At 42.9% G+C, this 22774-nt stretch overlaps 1 protein-coding gene across 1 annotated transcript in view; it reads left to right on the top strand.

Moving 5' to 3' along the window:
* The window catches only part of LOC138451205 (IgGFc-binding protein-like), a 320112-nt gene that overhangs the window by 177217 nt on the left and 120121 nt on the right, over positions 1 to 22774 (top strand). The window contains exons 9-11 of the mRNA XM_069604892.1: positions 501 to 1080; positions 13196 to 13395; positions 15333 to 15474. Of these exons, the coding sequence (XP_069460993.1) occupies positions 501 to 1080; positions 13196 to 13395; positions 15333 to 15474 (922 nt within the window). The remainder of the gene's footprint in view (positions 1 to 500; positions 1081 to 13195; positions 13396 to 15332; positions 15475 to 22774) is intronic.

Here is a 22774-nt window from a genome sequence, read left to right as displayed (position 1 = left end):
GTTGTACATCAAGGTGGTTCCTTGCTGTGCTTCCCCACTTTCTCCTCTTCCCCCATCTCAAATACTTAACTACAGCTCTCTTTGTTCTGTCTCTGTGTCCTGTAGTTTATCAAGGTAAGGCACTGGGACCACATGCTCATATGTAGACTATTCTATATGGCACACTGGACTTTTTGTCAGGGTGAGCAAGCACGTACAGACTAGAGCTGTTCTTTAAAAGTGGTCAGTGATGGGCAGCTAAGCTTAGAGACATAATTTACTGAGTCTCATTTCTAGTCTTACTCCCCGGGGTGGTTAGGAGTAATGCTACTCCTCCAATTTTACTCACAGACAGGCCACCTCCCTTCATGCTTATAAAGAGCATTCATGGTTGGTGGGTAATTGGGTGGTGGGGATGGACAGTGCAACCTACACGCTTCTGGAAAAAATGAACGCTAAAGCTTGCTTACCGTGACTTTGATGGTGTTGTTTTATCAGATTGGCGTATATTTCTTTTTCAGGTGAATGGCGTGTACCATAATATTCCATTGAAGTTGGAACATGGAAAAGTCAGGGTGCTTCAATACGGGATTAACTTTCTTATTAAGACAGACTTTGGCCTCCAAGTGAATTATGACCTGGTGTACCATGCTGGAGTCATTGTTCCAGCATCCTACAAGGGTGAAATGTGTGGCCTGTGTGGGAACTACAATGGAAACAAGACCGATGACTTCCTCATGCCCAACATGAAGCAAGCCAACAATGCTGCCGACTTTGGCACTGCCTGGAAGATTCCAGTGGCGGGAGTCGACTGTGGAGAAGGATGTGGTGGCTCTGGAGCACCTTGTCCGCCCTGTGATGATGACAAAAAGAAAGACTACCAAAAGGAAGATCAGTGTGGTATCTTCAATGCAGATGACGGGCCCTTCAAGGCTTGCTACTCCCAGATCAACCCCGCAGCATACTTTGACAACTGCATCTATGACCTATGTGCAGGGAACGGTGACAGACAGATACTCTGCCAAAGCATCCAGGCCTATGTGAGTGAATGCCAGGCCGCAGGAATCACCATGAAAGCGTGGAGGAGTCACTCGTTCTGTCGTGAGTATACTTACCCTAGAAGAAAGAACACGTTAAGGTATCCTCCAAATTAGCAGAGAAAAGATAGTATGACATATATACATTTGTTTACAGTACGTGGTATTTAAAAAGACCTTCAAATGTGTAATTTGTGTTTACAAAAGTCGCAGTGACATTTTCGAAAGTGTTTCCTACCCAATTCGATAGAGTTGGGAAATGTTGAGTTTAGCCACTTTTGCTACAGTTATAAGATTGGATTTATCAGTTAATTCTGCACTTCATCAGGTTATACACTGAGCATTAGTGTTGCAGAAGCCAGCAGCCTAACTAGATAGACCAGCTACAGCTGTGCGGGCATGTGTGGGTGGTGTGATTTTGGCTGATCACACTGCGCAGATGAATGGGATGTGTTGTAAACCCATGTCACTTCACACGAGCGCCCTCCTCTTTAAAAATGTGTTCGAACAATCCTCTGCTTCCTGGTACTTCCTCATGTTGGTGATTAACGTGACAGCTTCCCTCAAAACGTTGGCTGTCCCATATGCCTAGATGGAATGTGATTTTGCTTCACAGGTTAACATGGCATGCCCATTTCCGTGGGTTGCCTTCACAGGTTCCTAGGACCCCCTGTCCCAGAGAGCCAATTCATGTTAGCTGAAACAGGGGTATTTCTGGCCTGACATAATCGACCCCATTATTGGTGCAACCCGTTTCTTGTGTCCTCCCCAAATTAGGTACTAATTAGTTATATAATGGACATATAAACACAGGAGTACTGAAGGATCGACATATGGATTTCTCATACTGCTCGGGGTCGTTGGACTTAGTATTCCGAACTCCAGCCCTAGCCTATATGGAGAGGAAATAATATAGGCAGTCTTACAGAAAGGGTGATGCTGCTGTAAGTGCAGCTAGCACTACAGTCATTATGTTCCTAGTGCAAAAAAACTATTACAAATATTTAAAGCACTACAACCAGGATAAACACTGCCCTGGTGCTAAAATCCTCTTATCTAAGATGTGTTTGCCCTAAGGCTACTTTCACTTCTGCCACTGTAAAATGTCTGTAATACTGCTCATGTGTGTCATTTCACAGGCTGCGTGCAGGTGTTCATTGCTGAAACAGCTGGGATAGAAGTCTCAGCAGTTATTACACCTGTAACGGGGGCATTTCCTTTTAATTGAGCTGAAGAAAAGGAAAAGGGCTGGCAACCTCTGCTGATCAGCTGTGGCTTCAGTTATTACATCATAATTGTAGGCATAGCTATACATGTTATTATTGGCTCACTCAGATGTGACATGCCAATTTGACCTCTCCCTTATTACAAACCCACCCCATAATTCTGGGCACAGAACAGGAGATGTGGTATTCAAATATCAAAATGTATTTAAAATAATAGTGTGAATTAAATCAAGTTGGTCTCCAGCTTCACCGAAGGGATCATTCAAAAATATGTATAACACATTTAATAATCACAAAAATGAAACCAAATGACCTTCCTATTTGAATCTCACTGTTATCAATCCACAAAGACATTCACTCTTATTTTAAACAGCCCACATAAGAATCCATCACTAAGTACATCCATAATAGCATTTCAAGATCAGGTAAGCATGATTAAAAATGTTTGTTTTCCTCTGTTATAAAGACAAGTATGGTATGGTAGAAATGTATTGGAGATTTACCAGGTCAAATACATTTAACACAATGCTCTCAAAGATCTGATGATTCTATTGTGAGCCTTCATGCATAGTGTTCTCCAAAAGATAATGATGCCTGTGTGACTTTCGGTACCCAGGAGTGTTTGATTTGCAATCTATACATTTATGTGGATATGTTTGCAAGCGACTGGCACATGCATCTTTCCATTCTGTGCATACCTGCACATCTTTAATGCATCTGTGTGTGTGGTTTTCATCCTCCCTGTATTATCGGGCTGAGCATGTACTGTTCCCTTGTAACATGTACAATGTTAAAGACCCCTTGCCTTCCCACATAACACATGAATCTGCCTGTGTACTGAAAGATGATGAAATTCACGGATTTGCAGTCGCACATTTCTTAACAAATATAATGAATTCTATCAGCATACATTTTGATGTGCCAAGAATGGATCTATGACTACGGTTTCCCTCGACTGTATGAATGCATAATCTCTGACAATAGCATGTCGCGACTCACACTATGGTTTAAAGGACTCTAGATGGGATTAGACCACTAATAATATTTCAAATAGTACTGAACTTTACAAAGGCAATTCCACATTAAAGTGGCACTAAGTGTATTCAGTTTTAAATATTGTTTTTGTACAAAGTGGATTGGGCTTTAAAGGAACAACAACTCACTTTGTACTTAATATATATGGGGGAACACAAGGCATGCATTTATAAGCACTTGTATCCCTATTTTAAAATTGTATTCCCTTATCTTTGTCCTCTGAGATTTCACCTTCATTAATTTGAAGAATTTGGAGTTCATTGGGGTTTTCAATTGACCTTTTAAGATGTAATTTCTGAATCTGGAAAATCAATTGGGGACCCAGTCAGGAAGTCATCATTCCTGCACCAAACCCTCTACTAAGCAGGCCTATCTGGAAATCAATCTCCAAGCACAGACTGGCAAATAAATATCCTTTCTAAGTTGGGTGTACATTTAAAGATTTTGAATGTTGACCATTTTTGGTGCCCTTACAGGTTTTTGGCAATTTTCATCAATTCAAAACACAGGAATATTACCTGTATCTACAAACTGTCCAAATTTGAAGTAAATTGTTGCTTCCAATACGATGCAGGAATCAATTTAGTGATTACACATTTTGATGGGAGGTTTCCCTCAGGTAAATGAAACAGGTGTTCTAGTGTGGACTAGTGTGGAATTGCTGATATTTTCCACCAGGAGGAAGTGGCGGTACATCAGTTACATACTCCCTTTTGTATGCCATTTATGTCTATCGCAAAGCAGGCATTTTTGTTTGCGGTCAGAAATTCTATAAACTTCCCTTTAAGCTTATTCAGAGCAACAACACCTCTTGTGATAAAGCAGTTTTTATGAGATGTGAAATGAAATACGTGATAGGTGTCTTTGAAGCCAAACTCTGGATCCATTAAAGACATCTGGCAGTGGGTATACTTATACAATCTCTGAGGCCAGCCTATACTGGACATCAATGCCCTTTGTAGGTGCTAGCCATATATTAGTATTGCCTACTCATAAGCTGGGTAGCTCTAGGTATGTAAATACACAAAGTGTTTCAAGGTCCCCATGTCAGCATGCAGGGAAAAGGAGAAATTCAACTTTTAAATAAAGTTTCAGTTTTACCCTACATTTCCGATGAGTTTGATAAAATAAATGCAACATCAGCGACTCTAATCAGTGAAACTGAACAATGTTTCCAGTAATGAAGGAATATGGCTTACACATTTGCAAGAATGTGATGTGTACTCTAAAATACACAATAAAGACAGTTACTGAATGTACTGCAGTTTTCTATATCATACAGGTGTACGCATTTTTCTTTGTTTAGCTATTGGCCTTGTCTTAGTGGGTTTACATAAAGTAAGTTCCTGTTTAAATATGCTTCATTCCCAAAATGCCACCGACATCAATAAGGCAATGATTGAATACATTTTTTGCTAATGTGATGTACTGAATTCCAAATAAATACGGTTCTTCATATTTCCTTCAGCTCTGCCAAGTCAATCTTTAACTATTGTGGAAAAATATACAAAACCCTATTTTGATCTTGCATGTTTCCAGGACCATCATTTTATCCAAACAGTGAGCAAGACAACTAGATTTCCAACAATTGATCTAATCAAGGAGTCATGCCCCTTCTGCTATTTTAGAGAGGCTTTGAGTTCCAATTCACTTGGTTTTAGGATATGATTTTTCTCCATAATCTTACACAGTCAGGTATTAATTTGGTACTGAAATGCCTCAGGCTTAGGCAAAGATGCATGCAGCAAACCTCTGGTATTGACTGCAATTGTAGAGAGGCCTGAAGTTTACTTCTCAGTCGCATGGACCCACTGTATGTAGCATTCGGACTAGTGATCAAGTCAAAGGGGGTAGGTACTTCAGCCATACTATTTCCACCAGTGGAAATGTCTGAAGGTATTTTATTGTATTTTATTTATATCCTTTTCCACCTGTGCTGTGAACGTGGAAATGGATAATGTGAATCAGTGATTCACACCAATACTGTGCACTGTTGAAATCATCAAATGGGTAAATTCAGACCCTTGAATACATGGATAAGGTGGTGAGAGGGAACCTTAGAGATGCCTATCTTTTCATCTCCCTACAATGGCTCAAGGGACACACTTGTTTAACTGTATTGAATAAAAGAGCCTGTGCTCCACGTTTGTACTACAGAAAAAGTTGAAAATAGTTTTGGGACTAATTTGAAATGTTTACTCCACCTCTGGGCTGGAGGTGAACATAAGAGGAATTTATGCTGAAATCTGAGGTAGTGACTCTAAATCAAGAATGCAGCAGATGTTAGTTCTGGCAGTATTCTGCATATACCACCAGACCTACTGTTACTGTCAAACTCATAATGACTAGCAAAATGTTCAGTAAGTCTTTGTCCCAGAGATGACCTGCAGTCTTCTTCTCGACCACAAAAGCCATTGTAACATTTTTCTTTGCTCTGAAGGGCACAAAGGGGAAAAGAGAGCAGCATAGAGAACGTGAGATGGCAGAGAATGGCCGACAGAAGGTCATTCATTCATCAAGCTTCTGATAGTCAATTATAATGCTCCAAAGTGGAGGCCATTCCTTTTCTGGTTTGCAGTTCTCCAATTAACCCAGCTGTGGAACAGATGCATTTGGGTGCCTAGCTCCACATTTGAGATCCCGTACTGCTTACCTTGTTGTGCCATTGGAAGTGGGTCTAGCTGTAGGGCTACACACTATCCCGTTTCTGCTCAGAGAATAGTTAGAAACTGTTATTTGGAGGGTCTTTGAAAACACGTGTTACCTGGCCAGACTGCCAGAGGGTCACACCATTAACAATGTTGGTGGTGATTCACAAAGTAGTTGCCAGGGGTAACTCTAACTTAGCCTGGATAGAAACTCATTTGATTTACAAAGACATTGCTAGTAGTAACTTTAACCTACTTCTGACTTTTCTGCTTCTAGGATTAAGTGAGACATTACTCGATTTACGTAACTTATTTGAAAATGAATAGTCTCCACCAAGAAGTAAGCCAGTGTAAATTATAATTACTATCAGTTATTTCTTTGTGAGCACCCTTCACTGTACTGGAAAAACAATAAGAAGATTCTGTTCTGCAGCCTTTTCAGTAGCTTAGTTCATATGCAGGAAAACAATTATACCACAACTATATTTGCTTTTCTTTGTCCCATTTTGGCAATTCACTCAAGAGTCAAAAGCAACAAAAATAAAACACAAGCAATACTTGTGTTCCTCTTTTGTATTTTAAAGCTTTAAATGCACCCAAAGCAGAGACTTGTGAAATTAATATTTATAAACGAGCAGAGAAATCTTTGAACTATCCAAAAAAGGAAAACATTTGTTTTGTCAAATGTGCAGACCTTACAATATCTTTCCAGAGGTCTGCAATATCTGCTCTGCTCTCTTCCATCTAGACCCCCTTGCACTCAAATGACCTACATAAAGAGAAAGATCAGGTGATAGGCTAATTAATACCCCCAGCATGCGAGAATGCAAACCATATCACAGAGGACATCACGGTAAGAAATAAGTTACTTACCTGTAAGTCCGGTTCTCCAGCATTGGTATCAATTCACATACTGTGAAGATTCCCTGTCGTCAGGCTGGGAATCGTATGTAACATAGAGCAGTTTAAACTTAAACTGAAACTTTCAGTCTCTGTTGTGCTCTATCAGAGTCATTTTGGGTCATATTCCTCATAGCCAATAGGAAAACCTCCCTTAACTCCTCCCCTGTCTTCCATCTTCAGATTTGGCAGCGCACGTGAGTGGCAGTAAGAGGCAAAAGATGAGCCATGCAAGGTAGGAGAGAGGGTAGCATCTGAATCTATGAAAGATACCAATGCTAAAAAAACGGACTTACAGGTAAGTAACATATTACTTCTCCAGCATTGGATCTTTCATAGATTAACATGCTGTGAATAGAGTACAAAGCAGTATCACAATACCCATGGGCGGAGGCAAGTCCCTAGCATAACTCACCACTGTAGACTTACCCACCTCATGCAAACAGGGTCTGCAGAACTAACTGGCTGACTCTAGAATCTTCTGCATAATGTCTGTCGACACAGTAGAACCTGGTGAATGTATGGACTGATGTCCCGTTGGCTGCACGGCAGATGTCAGGCAGTGGGTTTCCGGAGAGGGAAGCAGTGGTTGCAGCTACTGCTCTGGTAGAGTGAGCTTGGAGCCTGCTGGGAAGCATGCTGCTGGCTTGCTGATGGCAGAATTAGATGCAGGCAGCAATCCATCTTGCAATGGAGGACATCAAGAGAGTCTTCCCAGGCCCAAAAGGATCAAATGAAACAAAGAGCTGATCTGTTGCACAGAAAGACTTGGTATGCACCAGAGAACTTGAGGGTAGGCACCACATACAGTGTGTGTAGTGTTTGCACTGCTGGAGATGTTGGTGTGCCAAAGAATACAGGCAGAACCACCTGCTGATTTAGATGGAAAGCAGGGGGCAACGTTGGCACAAATGTTGGGTTGGTATGTAGAACAGCCATGTTCTTCTGAAACATCAAATATGGTGTTTTTTATGGAAAACACCTGGATTTCCCCGACTTGGTTGGCTGAAGTTTTCGTTACGCAGAACACCATTTTCCGGGAAAGATGCTTAATAGATGCCTGATGCATAGGTTCAAACAGAGGTTTCATGAGCCTTGCGAGTAACACATTGAGTTCCCATTCTGGAGCTGGGCAACTGACAGGTGGGAAAGACCAGAATAGCCCACACAAAAACTCCTTCTCAAGCCGATGAGACCACAGGGATGGGGCCCCTGCAGTGCAGTTGTATCTGGAGATTGCTGCTAAGTGCACCTTAATAGAAGAAGGAGTTAAACCAGACTGAACTAGGGACAATAGATATGCCAACAGATCCTCTGGCCTTGCTGTCTCCTTGCACCATACTTGAAAACGTTTCCACTTGCTCTTGTAGCATTTAGCCCTAGCCCTGTCCTGGCAATCTTTCGGAAAGGGACAGAGCCCGGAATTCTAGGAACACAGGAGCCAGGCCGTCAGTGTGAGAAAGGCCAGGTTTTGGTGCATTACTGCTCTCTGATTCCTGGACAGGAGCAACGGGTGTGGGTGCAGCTTGTTGCTGGCGAGAGAGCAAGGAGCAAGGAGGTGAAAGTATCAAAACTGTATCGGCCACAATGGGGCCACTAATATCAGTTTACACCAATGCAGTATGAAGGTGTGGAGTACTCGAGGCACCAGAGGAATTGGGGGAATGCATAAGGAAAACTCCCTTCCCATGGAAATGCAAAGGCGTTCCCCAAGCTCTCCGGATGGGGGAAGCGGCTGGCAAAGGTCTTTCAGTGACTGTTGTCATGGGTGGCAAAGAGGTCGATCTCTGGGGATCCCCATCTGTGAAACAAGGGAAGCTGGTTGTTGTGCAGTTCCCACTCGTGGCAAGAGCTTAACTCCCGGCTGAGGGAGTCAGTCAGAGTGTTCTGAATCCCCAGTAGGTGAAGGGGAATGAGAAACATGCCCTGCTGAAGAGCCCAATGCTACAGGGATTGGGCCTCCCTGAAAACTGTGGGGACCTTGTTCCTCCTTGCTTGCAGACATAGACCCAGTAGTTGTAGACACTGTATGGTGGTGGCAGTGATGGTTTCTGACAGCTGATAGGAGGGGACTCTTACCAACCAGTCATCTCTATATGGGTAGACGTGAACACCCCTCCACCAAAGGTGAGCCACCGCTAGTGCTAGGCATTTCGTGAAGATCCGCGCAGCAGTCTGCAAGCCGAATGGGAGTGCCTTGAACTAACTGATAATGTACACCTGCCACCACGATGCGTAGGTAGCGCCGGTGTAAGAGGCGAATAGGGATGTGAAAGTAGGCGTCTTCGAGGTTCGAGGCATGCCAAGAAATCTCCTTGTTGCAGCTGGGACAACTCCTGCTGTAGCATGACCATACAAATTTTCAGAACTTGTTGAGCACCCTCAGATCTAATATTGGCCTCCAACCCCTTGACTTGTTGTGCAGTGACTGTTTCCTTACCAGGAAGTAGCGGGTGTATACTCCTGTGCCAAGCTCGTCCTTGGAAACCTTTTCCACTGTGCCCTTCTTCTGCAGAGCGCGCACTTCCTGAAGCAAGAGGTGTCGCAACTTCTCCGGTTTGCGTGCGGGGGAAGTGTCCGGTGGATAGTCTACAAACTCCAGCAAGTGGCCCTGCTGGAGGAGGAATAGCACCCATGTGTCCGCTGTGATGTGTGTCCATTCTTCGACAAACCTCGACAGCCGTCCTCCAACTGGGGTGCTGAAGCGGGGGGACGTGGCCCTGGGCTGGTCATGCTTGTTTACCGGACTGGCCCCTAGATTGGAAGGAGGCACAGACTCTCTGTGAGCCCCTATAGGATGGGGGCTTTTTCTTGTACTGGTGAGTACAGGGTTTTGTAGGGGGAGGATGACTGGTGCGTGTTGTGGTTATCCCGCAAATTCCTGCCATAGCGTCCTTTTCCTGAACAAAATGACTGGCGCTTCTGCTGTATCATGACCAAGGAACGAGCGGTTTCTATGTCTGTTTTTATGGACTGTAAGGCCTCATCCAACTTCTTTAAACAAAAAGGACAGATCCGTCAAAGGACATATCCACAACCCTGGACTGGACTTCAGCTTGAAAATCTGTGGCCTTCAGCCTAGGACCTCTCCATTCCCTAGCTGATGAAAACCAGTGTCAACAATGCCCACAGAGACTGCAATGGCATGGTCTGATGCCAAATCACCTTTAAGGAAGATGTCCAAGGCCTCTTGCTTTTTGTCATCAGGTAGGAACTCCAGTAAAGGAGCCAACTTGTGCCACAGCTCGCAATCGTAAAGTGTGAGTATGGCCATTACATTAGTCGCCTTGATAGTCATGGCTGAGGTAGAAATGATCTTCTTACCGAAGGCACCAAGGCGTTTCCCTTCTTTGTTCGGGGGGGACAGAGCAGGATAAAGAAGGATTAGCTGACCTTTTTGTGGCAGCTACCGAGGCAACAGAGTGTGATGTGGGTTGAGTGCAAAGGCAAGTGGCAGCGCTCTCTGTAGCTCTGTATTTTATGTCGAAAGGCCCTCCTCCCAGACGTCTTCCAATGGGATAGACATGACAGATTTCCTGCGGTGCTCTTTTCGCTGTTCCTCAGGCTCAAGGCCGAACATTGTGGCCGCACTGGACATGAGTGAATGGAAGGCCCCTTTTTCATCATGGGGCGAGTTTCTGAGTGGAACGTCATCTCGCACCCCATCCGCTGTGATGAAATCATCAAATTAATTAGTCTGGGTAGTGTGTGTGGAGACCCTGTCATCAGGATATGTGTCTGTTCGAGTATCCAACAGCCTTTGTGTTACTGTCTGATGCTTAACCCTTCTGGGGGGACAAGGGATTTCCGGGGATCTTTGAAGGTCCAGGGACCTCGAAGCGAGGTCGCCTGCTAGGTCCAGTAAATAGGGCTTGAGAAGGCAGCCACTGCTGCAAGGTTGCCACCAGAGTGGTTAGAGTAAATAAAATGTCCAGTGATGTGTCTCTTTGTGGAGACAGTGATGGTGTTAGATCAATGGCTGGAGGTGAATGTAGAAGAGGTAAACCTGGTAGCTTGATCAGGCTTGCCTCACATCGCAGTGAACTTCTGGCAGGCGATGTCCTGCGTGCTGGTGATGACAACTGTGACATAATGACTTCCTCCTCTACTCCCTCCACATCTGATTGTGATAGACTTGGCTCTGACACTGCAATACCACCGGGCAGCAAGGCCACTCCAAGGTTTAGGAATGATGTCCATGGACAGGCAGACACTGTGTTGGTGTGGGTGTCTGAGACGCCAGTGACGATGGCTGTGGAAACAATTGTATGGGTGGAGCCACTTTTGCCCGTTAATGGTGCAGTTGACGAGGGTATCACAGCTATGGATGTAGATGGCGTGATCTTTGTGATCGCGGTCATTGACGTTTTCTTCGATGACACGGTAGTAGTGGTCATGGCCTTTGATGGCTTTGTTGACTGTCGTTGGGAGGTAGTTGAGGCCGTAGACAGCTTCGTCGACTGTGTGCCGGCGGACGGCATTGATAGCTTTGGCTTAGACGACATGGAGTGATGCTTGGATGTCGGCGATGAGTCCTGTCACCATTTTCGATGACTAGCCTGTTTTCAACTTTTGAAGGAAAAGAGTGTCCACTAGACTTCGAAGTGGACTTAGATGATGTTGCCTTCATCGGGCGATGGAAAATGCCTTGGCTCTCTTCTTTTGTTGGCACACCATGGGCTTTGACCTTTGGTGAAGACTGTTCTTTGTGCGAGAATCTGAGCTCGTCGCCAGGGTTATCTTTATGCCTCCTCTTGCTGTTGGTCTGGACTTCATGCGACCTAGACCTCTTACTAGATGTGGTTTGCTGGGCCATCCTGCCCCGCCCTAACATTCATGACTCTGTAATGAAGCAGAGGTAGAGGCCCCGGTGGCATTCTCGAGCCATTCGATGAGATGACAGTGACGATCCCTCAGTGTCTTGTTGGAGAATGAATGGCAAATATCACTGTCCTGGATGATATGGTGTGGATGAAGGCAGTAGAGGCAGTCTATGTTGTGATCCTACAAGTAGACATTCTTCAGTCCACTGCGGGCACAGACCTTGAACAGGCTTTTACTTGTGGATTCTGCTATCAGGTAGGCCCAACTACACAGACAAAGGTTCATCGAAGATTACTGGCGGCAGGAACAGTCCACGGGGGTAACGCTGGTTGTCAAGTAGATGTTGAAAAATATATCTTTTTCGTAGAAAAGAATTCCAATCTTATTCGAAGAAATGTTGAAGAGATGATTTTTGAGGACTCCCTTCACTAAAGCATGTAAAAAAATCAGTAGATGACCAACAGGGGAGGAGCTAAGGGAAGTGTTCCTGTTGGCTGTGAGCAGTATGACCCAAAATGACTATGATTGAGCAGAAAAAAGATGGAAAGTTTCAGTTTAAGTTTAAACTACTCTATGTTACTGAGGATTCTTAGCCTGGCGACAGGGAAAATTCACAGCATGTGAATCTTTGAAAGATCCAATGCAGGAGAATGTCAGTGATAAAAGATGATTTGTCCAAGATCATTGGTCATAATAGCACCTCTTGTGCTAGAAAATCGAAGCACAAATGCATGCTGGTTTATCAACTTCTGACATAGGAAAGGCTGTGTCCACCTTGCTGGAATTTGGTATTGTAATCTTGCATATGAACACAGATATCTGCAATGAGTGCTTAACACACTGAGCTATCTTCTGAACCATCGCGGCACTCACATTTTCCAGTATACATTTCAACTGCTCATGATCAATATAATTCCCACAGAAAAGCAAGAATGCTACAGGAGTTGTGCCGCAGTGAATCCACAAGCTATGTATTTGACAGTGAACACAGAAAGCATTACAAGATGAATTGATCAGAGATGAACTCAGAGCAGAATATACTTGTCAACAACAGACAGGTATGTTTAGAGCCTCTGCAGCATGCCATATAATATCCGGACATGTGCCATTTTTATTTGTTGAACAATGGGAACGGACTTCTTTTGTTCAGATATCCTTCTAGGGGCCACCCTTCCGAGGTGGGGGCCATGGAGCAAGTGCCCCTTTTGCCCTCCCATAAAGACACCTCTGATCCGACAAGGCCTTTTTCACTGTAAGTTGAGCAGAACTGCGGATACGCAACTCATTGAGGGACAGAACTTAACCTGCCAACCAATATGGATGTTTTGTGTGGAAAGTTTGAGATGCTGGCTGTGCTTGGATGATATTAATACAGTGGCATCTCTATGGGGATTGCAACATGTTATAGCGTGAGACATGGGTGCAACAATATGCAGTGAGCATTGTTTGAAGGGCTGCTTTGAGTAACAACGTAAGTGCACCTTTTGTACCACTATGCTACTTACGGAAACATACTAAATGTGCTGCCTTCTTTCCTACGCTTCAGCGCTGGACTGCCCAGCCAATGGGCACTATGAGATCTGCACAGATACCTGCACCTCAAGTTGCTCACATATCTCCGACAGAAGCAGCTGCCCAACCACCTGTGCTGAAGGCTGTGAGTGCGACGACGGATTCTTCTTTGATGGCCAGAAATGTGTGACTGTGGACAACTGTGGCTGTTTTGAAAACGGAGAATACTATAAGGTAATGATGTTAAAAGTGCATACACTATTATATATATATATATTTGGGTGTTTGTCAGGACACCCGAAATACAAATATTGGAACAGAGGAATGGAAACTGTTGCTTAACCCCTTAAGTGCCATGGACGAGTATGCTTGTCCCTTTTGCATAGACTTGCATGAAAGCCTGTCCTCCCTATATAAGTTGATGTCTTTTTATAAAACAAAATATAACATAGTAAGAATCGTGTATTAAAAGGCAAGGTGGCAGATTTCTTCGAAGTCAAGTAATGTCTTATGCAGGCAACACATCTATGTCTAGATGAGCGGAAGACTTGAGAGTTTGATTCAGATTCCAAATTACTTGTGTGGTACGCACAGATCATATGAAATAGAAAACAACAAATGACATTTTAGCAAATGAAAAAACAAGTAAAACAAAAATAACTCATTTTTGGAAAAGACTAAAAATGGAGTTGGGAGTGGGACTAGTGGTTTTGGGGGTGGGGGGGAAAGTACTACTAAAACAAAAAATGGGGGGTTTTGCAAAAAAAGAAATTCGTTATTTTGGTTTTAGTCATTTTGTATTCGTTAAAATGTCATTAGTTGTTTTTTTTCATTCGATGAAATCACATGTAACCTACTTGCTCGAGTGTCTGCATATGATCGATGGAATGGCTTTACTTTCAGTACCTATGTGCAGGTGTGAATATGCATGGTAAAACAGTCACTTAGAGAAATATTGAAATTATACAGGGGTCACCATACTGTAGGTTGAAAGCTAAAGGTTATATAACTTTCAGAATCCTAGGAAACTTTCACATTTCTAAGCTCTGGGGAAATAGAGTTCTAAATAATGTATGTCATATATACACCGAAAAGACATCTTATACTAACAGTTCACTTATCGGACCATGCGTTATTATTATTCCTATGACTGTATCCGTGTAAGAAAATATTACCATTATTGCTAATTGGAGCTAGAACAATGTAACAGACAACAAATATGCTCCAGCACTAATAGAACTAGATATCGACATATAAAATATTGATATGGCAAGTATCAAAGCTAAGAAGTATCAAATTGGCCTTCCTTATGTCATGGACAAATGTGTGCCAAGCAGTTCGAGGGAGGTCAGAATTAAGACCTTCAACAATAAACGATATGTGACTTATCTGTATTCACTAAAAAAAGGAAGTTCACAAATAAGAACATAGATGGACAAGAAATTCCAGTCATGTTAGTTGCTTTTCTCTTAGGTTAGCACGACAAAAATACAAATCTTCTATTATTGAAGCAAAACAATGATTTTTTGCACAAATGATTGTCTGGGCTCATAAGTCCATCAAATAACTATTTAGAATTTCAGATAGTTTAAAGAAGCCGACTCCCAATGTGCACTTTAACCTATATACTTCAGCATGGAGTCACTCACTTGGGAACTATTTCACAGTTCAGATCATCAATATTAGATAGCACATTAGAGTCCTGGGATGGATTGCATCTTTACCAGCTGAATATCAACATGACGGAATATGACCTTTTCACAGTCTGAGAATTACACATTTTTGGAAAGGCTCATGTGGGGTGAGAATAAATCCCTCATAATAGCCTTAAATCGATTTTTAACTCAGATGGAATCACAATCATAGATCTGTGGATCAGCGAAATTGCTTGAAAGTGTTATATATGTATTAACTAATATGAAGTTTGCATGTTAATAATAACTGTTATGAAACAATCATGATAGTAGAAAACTCTCATTGAATGCAATGCATTATCGAATGTTTCTTTTTATGAGTATGGATGATTTTGTAAATGTTTTAATAAACCAAATACAAAAAAAAACGTAGAAAACAAGGTTAGCTGAGGAATATCTACTCAGGAGTCTCATTGTTTCGGAGCTGATTTTATGTCAATTTGAGACATTAATAGAGTGGTTTCCATTTCTCTGCAGCCAAATCAGAAGATCCTGGACATAAACTGCACTCAGGTCTGCACGTGCAACCCTGCCGAGGGCGTGACCTGTGAACCCCAGAGCTGCAGCAGTGACGAGAAATGTGCAATCAATGATGGAGTTGTTTCTTGTGTTCCCAAAGGTAGAAAGAAAATCGTGAATTTGTGTGCAGAGCAAAATGTAGAAATAGCCAGAATATGTAGTCTGGCAGGGTTTATTTTACAAATACTGCACCCCTCCACCAGAGATTGTTTTTGTTATCAACATGTACAGCATTCTAAATGACCAATGATTTGGCCTCCAGGTTAATTTAAATGAGTGGCATGTGGGTAAAATGATAGAGTTTGCACCTTTTTAGCTGCATTACAGAAATGTTGTGGCCTGTTTGAAAATGAGAATGAACGCACTATTTGTTACGAGTGCTAGATTGACGCCAAGTGAGATTACGGTTTACCACTTAACCCCGAGTATCCCGAGAATACTGTTGCTCCAAAAACGTCCTCCTATGAATCCCTCATTTTGGGTGACAAAGGGCAAGTAAACCCTTCCCAACAGTCCATCCATGTATCCCCAGACTTCCCCTCACCAAATGGAGTCCCTGAATTTCTGCTCTTTCCAACTATGTTGTCACTTTTTTCATATATTTTTCCAAATTATCACATTTTCAACAAAACATTCACGTCGGGTAGAAAAGCCTGGCAATCTATGTTGACACATAACACCAAAACAAAACTAGCAATATCTGAGGACGCATGCACCCATGTCAAAAATATACTGGGACGTGACTCACAAACACTGTGTAGCGTGGCCTAGTAAATTTTAAATTAGATGCATCCATGCTGTCAAACTGTTAGGTAGGTAGTGGGTTACATGTAATACAAGTGAAAGGATAGGCGTGTGTGTGTGTGTGCGCGCTTTGCCATCATGAGTTATAGTCACATTTTTCAGGGATCCTGCCAACTCTTCTTCCCACACAGCTGTAAGAATGAAAGGCAATATGTCAGTGGCAATACACCTGTTTCCTTTTTACTCCTCCATGCCAATATCATCATGTGTCATGGCGGGAAGGTTCCAGAGTGTTGTGGACACTGGGCCAGATTCTCATGAAGTAGCGCAAATGAAAGGAGTGGCTGGACAGTGGTGCAAAGGATGCGCTGTCCAGCCCCCGCGCATACCTTCATATCGCGAGTGCGCTCCCGATAGTAATGTAAGAAAGGGTGCCAGGGACCACCTGGTGGCTGGGAGCGCATTTCACAGAAACAGACATTTCCATCCCTGTTCGGCGGAAGGAAATGTAAGTTTGACGGTCATGGTTTAAACCGCAGCTGTCACACTTAAAGAAACAATTATGAACGTGACAGAAATGGTTCTTTCATGATTTGCGCCACCTATGCGCTTATTCCCAACAGGAGGATGACCCTCCTTTCTGAACATTTAAAAGTATATCTTGGTGTTGAATTATGGATGCACTTTTAAATGCAAAGAAAAGCCATCTGATATGTGCAAATGTTTACAAGACTGAGAAAGCACTTATTCAGATACCCTTAGAGAATGGGTTGCAATCTGGCACAATATATGCAAAGGACATATTAAAACAGAGGTGGATCTCAATACTAAGATTAATAGGCTGGACGCTATTTCTGACATGAAGACTTCTAGATGGGTAGATATCAACTATGAGGACATCTTCCGACAAAGGGCTGTGAGTGACATCTGATAGACAATGGGAGCGAAGCATGAGTAGTCTTCCATACCTGAGAGCTAGCCACCTATAAATGTATTTTATGCAGGCCCCACTCCCCCGCAGACATTTTCCATCCTTTATGCCTTGCCCTCAGGACAGCATTGCAGGCGGCTTAGAGTGAATGAATGAGGGAACTGTATTCACCATTAAGGATTACAGGTTCCCTCGCCCCACACTGAGAAGCAACCCAAAAACAAAAAGAAAAAATACCTGGCAGAGAAAATGCTGTACTCGTCTGCTGTGATGACACAACAGTTGATTATTATACCCATAATCATCTATTATGACATCACAGGAGTAGGATACAGGATTTGGGGTATTCCCCCTTTACTTCGCTGGAAATACTTCGCCAGCACTCACTTCATCATGTATTTACTTCTTCATTCATTCATTAACTTTTTCATTCATTCACTTGGTCTGTATTTGGTGGGAGTCAATACGTTAAGGTAAGTAGTAAGCTAGGCTTAAGGTTACGATTGTGGTCCAGGGGTAGGGATGTAACGGTATAACGGTATACCGTTAAAGATACCGTGAACCACTTAATTGAACAATAATAACCGTCACATTGTTTATACCGGTGTACCGTTTATACCGTTAACTGTGCTTTTCAATCTGATTTGGAAAGGCTGCAGTAAGCAATTGCTGCGCAGTCTAGGTCTTGCACTATTGAATGTGCCATCTGCCAAGTAGTTTCAGTTGGAGCAGTTTTTAATGCCATTCCATAAACCACACGTGTCTTACCAGACACAAAATCAGTATGTTAGCAATAGGAAGAATAAATACAGTGCCAAGAAGGAAAAAGGGTTTACTTTGGGTTGGTGGCTTTGGGGTTTATATATGTATAATGGATAATGTTTGCTAAACATATGACAATGGGGGATTTCCCTGATTCCATCATTGAATTTACATAGAATAAGTCACACTGCGAAATTCACTCATCTCTGTGGTTATTCCCTGCTGCCATACCAAAGGGTAAGATGTCTGTGATTACTGAACACCTTTTGGCCCGCAAGTAAACTAAAGGCTGTAACGTAAAGAGAACGTGCGTGTGTATGCACACAAGCGTATACTACCATCAGTACCCATTGATCTGTGGCAGGTTATAAAGATGGCAACATGTTCATCTTCACCAGTAGCCAGTGGGGAGCTAAAAGCCTAAATGACCACTTAAGAAAAGCTATCCAGTTTGCTTTACCAGTCGCAGCAGGCTCCCCCTTCCTCCTCCTCCTCCTCTCCACACGTGTGTTTGTGTTTGGTGGAAGCAAGAGGTGGCATTTCAGTGCAAAGTATGTTGGAAAGCCCACTTCTGGCCCTGGGTGCCTGGTTTTGTTTGTGATGATAAATCTGACAATGTATGACCTTTTAGAAAATATTTGCTAAGATTGGTTAACTCCACCTGCTATACCGCGATAACCATGATATACCGTCATTTTGCAAGAAGGTTATTGTACCGCCATAAAACTAATACCGTGACACCCCTAGTCCAGGAGTGCATAAAGGGTAGAATAGTGGTTAGAAAAAAAAAGGAGACTGGTCTCCCCCTGTAATGGCAAAGTGAACAAATGAACAAGTAACGGTATGCAGTTGTCACTGTGACAAACTGAGTGTATGGCAAAGTGCATTTTGGTGAATCAAGACATAGATACAGTATTTGGAACAGGAAATAGTTTCTAATGACTTATATAACATACCAATGATGTGACAAACTGACATCTGCCCTGCAGGAGTAAAAGTAGAGTCGAGGCTAACATGCCTACTCGGCCTCACAGGCTTACATACCAAGAGCCAACACAATCATAAAGGTAAAACACGCACAGCTAAGAGATATACCTCCTTCACCTTTTCTAGTTAATGTGGGCCAATAGAAGGCTATACTGTCAAGAGGGGTGTGAATGTGATCCAGTAGTGACCCAAACAACTCGGTAAAGCAATCCAAAATAGAGGGAATCTCCAAGGTTTTATAAAAATACACTCTTTAATTAAACACATCATCTGGAAGAAAACTAAACAGACATACTGTATTAAACCCAACCCTATGGAAAGAACAGAAAAGATGTAACGGATGTGATAGCTCTGTGCTGTTCAAAGGTGGCTTTCGGCGCAGAACTTGGGGACGCTCAAAGGGATCTGTTCAAGGTCGACCTATGTCAGGACAGGTTACAACCGCCGGGAAGAGTCGATGAGTGATGCTCCAATGGTTCGAGTCGGCGGACGGCAATGGTTCAAAGCCGTGATCCTATTGCTCTGATGTGCTGTTCAGTGAATTGGCAGTTCAAACATAACCCCTGGTTCAAGTGGGCAAGTGACTCATGTGGTTCAAGTCGGTTCCTGGCATTGAGTGGTTGATTCGAGCCTAGCAGGTGACAGGATCAGCAGTGGCAGCTTGTTTGAGAGGAAGGCCCTGTAGTTCAAATGTCCGGAGGAGTGCCAAAGGTAGTACTGGCAGGATACCTCTGATTCGGTGTGGCAGTGAACGTGATTCAATGACAGTTTGAAAGTGCAGCAGAACATGGAGCCTTAGCTGACCTGTTCCTCCAGATGCTGTGAGACCCACTCCAGGGGCTCTGACAGGATGATTCCTTTCAGGGTCTGTTCTCCGAACCATGGGATATTCTGGTGAAGGGTGGAGGTGTGGTCCACATGAAACATCACCCCCAATGTGACCTCTGAGTGGTTAGAGGACAGAGCCCTCCTCTTCGTGTACAGCTCCCTGTTCGCCTCATTGGTTGAGACCTTTGGGAAGTGTAACTCTCCCAAAATAGGTTCAATGAATCCTGCTCAGGTGTTTGTTCCAGAGTGAATCATAGAAGTGTTGGGAGACCCCTTCTTATAAAGGTCAAGTTCCAGAGGTGATTAGACTAAAGATAGCCTCCTTTAGGTGTCCCTTCCCTGCTGCTGGAATCAGTGGAATGTGACTTCTGACATCACACCCAAAGTGCTTTGTTCTTCAGGAAGTGGGGAGGACTTGAAGGAGAGAATGGGCACAAATGTACGACCATAGTGAAACCAAAGTCAAAGGACACAATCAAAAATTATTTATTCTACCCAGATGCAATGTTCTCATATGGGTTTAGTCCTTGAATGAGTCAATAGAGCCTGTAAGTGATATTCAATCAACACTACAGCTAAGTCAATGCCTAGTCTGGGATGCTGAGGAAAACCCGTATTGATGTATTTTTATGTCCAGTTCAGTACTCTGGATGACAACCCTTTTATAACACCCCCTCTTAGAATCCCCCTGACCCCACTGAGCCAAGAAGTAGCTTTGCATTGAAAATTAAAAGGTTTATTTGAAAATTTAAACAATATATATATATATATATATATATGACACTTCTATAAATAAATTTATAATGGATATTACACTTGTGAATATGAGCAGTAATCAGCAAGAGGTAACTTATGAATAGGAACAGAAGAATAAGGTGGGAAAGAATGCTTTATATGGTTCAAGGAAACGTAATGATGAATGAAATGCAGTACAGAAAATAACTTGATATGGCTTCAACAAAAGACAATGTAATCACTTTTCCTTGACAATTCACCCCCCCCTATGCAATGCAAGAAATGGAAGGAGAGCACACAGTCTTCAAGAATCCCAACAAAATGCAATACAAAATGCAGTTCCCGCCCCAGCAAGCTTAGAGGAAAACAGGTAGAGATTTGAAACACAGGCCCAAAAATGCTTTGAATGTGATGACAATGAAGTGAGAAATGTGCTAAAAATGCTTTTAATTCCCTCTAGATATTCAGGGTGAGTGAGAGATGCTTGTTGGTATTAGTTCAGGCTCACTTTAGCAATGCTCTATGAGTTATTACCAGGTTGCAAACGGATTTTAACAAAGGAAAGAATGGAGCTGCTATTTTGACAAGTGGAGAAATTGAGCCAAATCGCAAATCGCGGTAAATTTTGCGAGTGCGTGAATCGCGATTGCGGTAAAAGTATAAGGAGTAGGAAGTCGGTTCTAGGTTCGTTGGAAATTTCGTTCCTAGCCCAAACGGTTCAAGAGATACGGACGATTTAATAAAGGTAGATTTTCGGATTTAAAGTAAAACTCAAAATCACAGGTGACAGTTGGCAGCGTTAGGATGACAGATGACAGCTCGCAGCTTTAGAATGACAGATGACAGGATTACTAGGAGGCAGTTCTACTTAGGTTAAAATCATTTGGATTAGATTATTTTAACTAAGAGATTGGGTTCTGCACAGTTCTGGCGGATACTCACTCCTAATTTTGAAATGAATGGGCCTCGTCACGGATATGGTCAACTGTACTGGACTGGGCGGTTCTGCTCACAGCGTCTGGGTCAGCTCTGCTCTCTAGCCTCTCTGGATACGGCGGGTCAATCAGGCACCGGTTCTGCTCACAGCAGTCTGGGTCTGGTCTGCGGTTCCGGCAACAGTTCTTGGCAAAGAATTCAAACAGCTCGCCCGGCTGTTGAATAGTTTGGTTAGGTTTGCTGGATTCTGAAGGCCTGCTGAGAATACCTTTGCTTGCAGTGGGCCTTCTAGGTTCAAAGTTCTGTAGTATATGTTTAGCTTGGAAGTCTAAGTGTTGGATCTCTGGATGTGAAGTCGTCGGTCAGCATGCTCCGCAGCAAATGAAATTGAATGTCTCTACCTGTCCCAGCAGTATCTTTTTATGTGTTTTGGAAGTGGGTGTGTGCGTGGCATAACTGAGCCTGCCCCTCTCTACTTGTCATTGCCCAATTCTCCCCTCTCCCATGATTGGGGGAAGGAAATGGATTGTCATCATGATGAGGTCTGTTTATGGGTCAGAGGATCCTCCCCTGGTCAATTTGCCCACAAATCTATATTTGATTCAAATATATATTTCCCAGATACACAATTTGTTGACATCACGTGTACACATAATATATTCCTTATGGTTCATGCGTGTCCGCCTCTGATCTTCCTGGGGGCTTGCATTAAAAAATGACAACATTTTGCTCTTTTTGACTGGTTTTGCAATATCGGACATTTACCCAAAATTACACACATGTGCGCAAGGAGTATGGACATTAATTGATGAAGTGTCAGATTTTTAACACGCAGACATTTGGAGTAAGACCCTATTTTCCGCTAGCAACCCCCCAGAATACACCACAGGGTCCTAACACCTCTTAAAACATGCACAGAAAAATCACAAAAATAATGATATTACTTATATAATTCTGACAAGTCCGCACTATGAGTTATCTATCTTTTTAAAATTATGCCCTGGTCAAGGTGTGGCTTCCCACATCACATGGTGGAATAACTGGTTTATCCACTTCCCCCCAAGCTCAGCTGGCTCTCACAGGCACTTCTCCTCCCACTTCTCCCAAGAGGAAGCCACTTTACGGCCCCCCCAATATAACATTTGCCTGAGTCCATTGTTCAGTTTCCTGCAGTCCCCAGGTAATTCAATCAGAGAGGTGTCACCTCCTTTTTGTGGGGGCATCAGAATGCAGCCAGGCTTGGGAACACAGCTGTTGATCCAGTTTCAACTCCTGTCAGGGGTAGTTGTCCGGCAGAATCCAGTTTCATTAAGCCAGGTTTCAGCTAAATGTCACTTTTTGTTCCCAGTTTTCTACATTCAAATCAAACTGACAATTTTTACACATGCAGCTAGAGTGCTGATTCTAAGTTCAAAACTATGACATTTCAACAGTTACAAACTATGTGACACTCAAAAGTAGGCCCCTCATTTAATTT

The sequence above is a fragment of the Ambystoma mexicanum genome, chromosome 1p, assembly GCF_040938575.1.
Source record: "Ambystoma mexicanum isolate Mex_15411 chromosome 1p, UKY_AmexF1_1, whole genome shotgun sequence".
Classification (NCBI taxonomy): domain Eukaryota; kingdom Metazoa; phylum Chordata; class Amphibia; order Caudata; family Ambystomatidae; genus Ambystoma; species Ambystoma mexicanum.
Note: the sequence above shows the minus strand (reverse complement) of the source record. Positions and strands in the feature narration are given on the sequence as shown.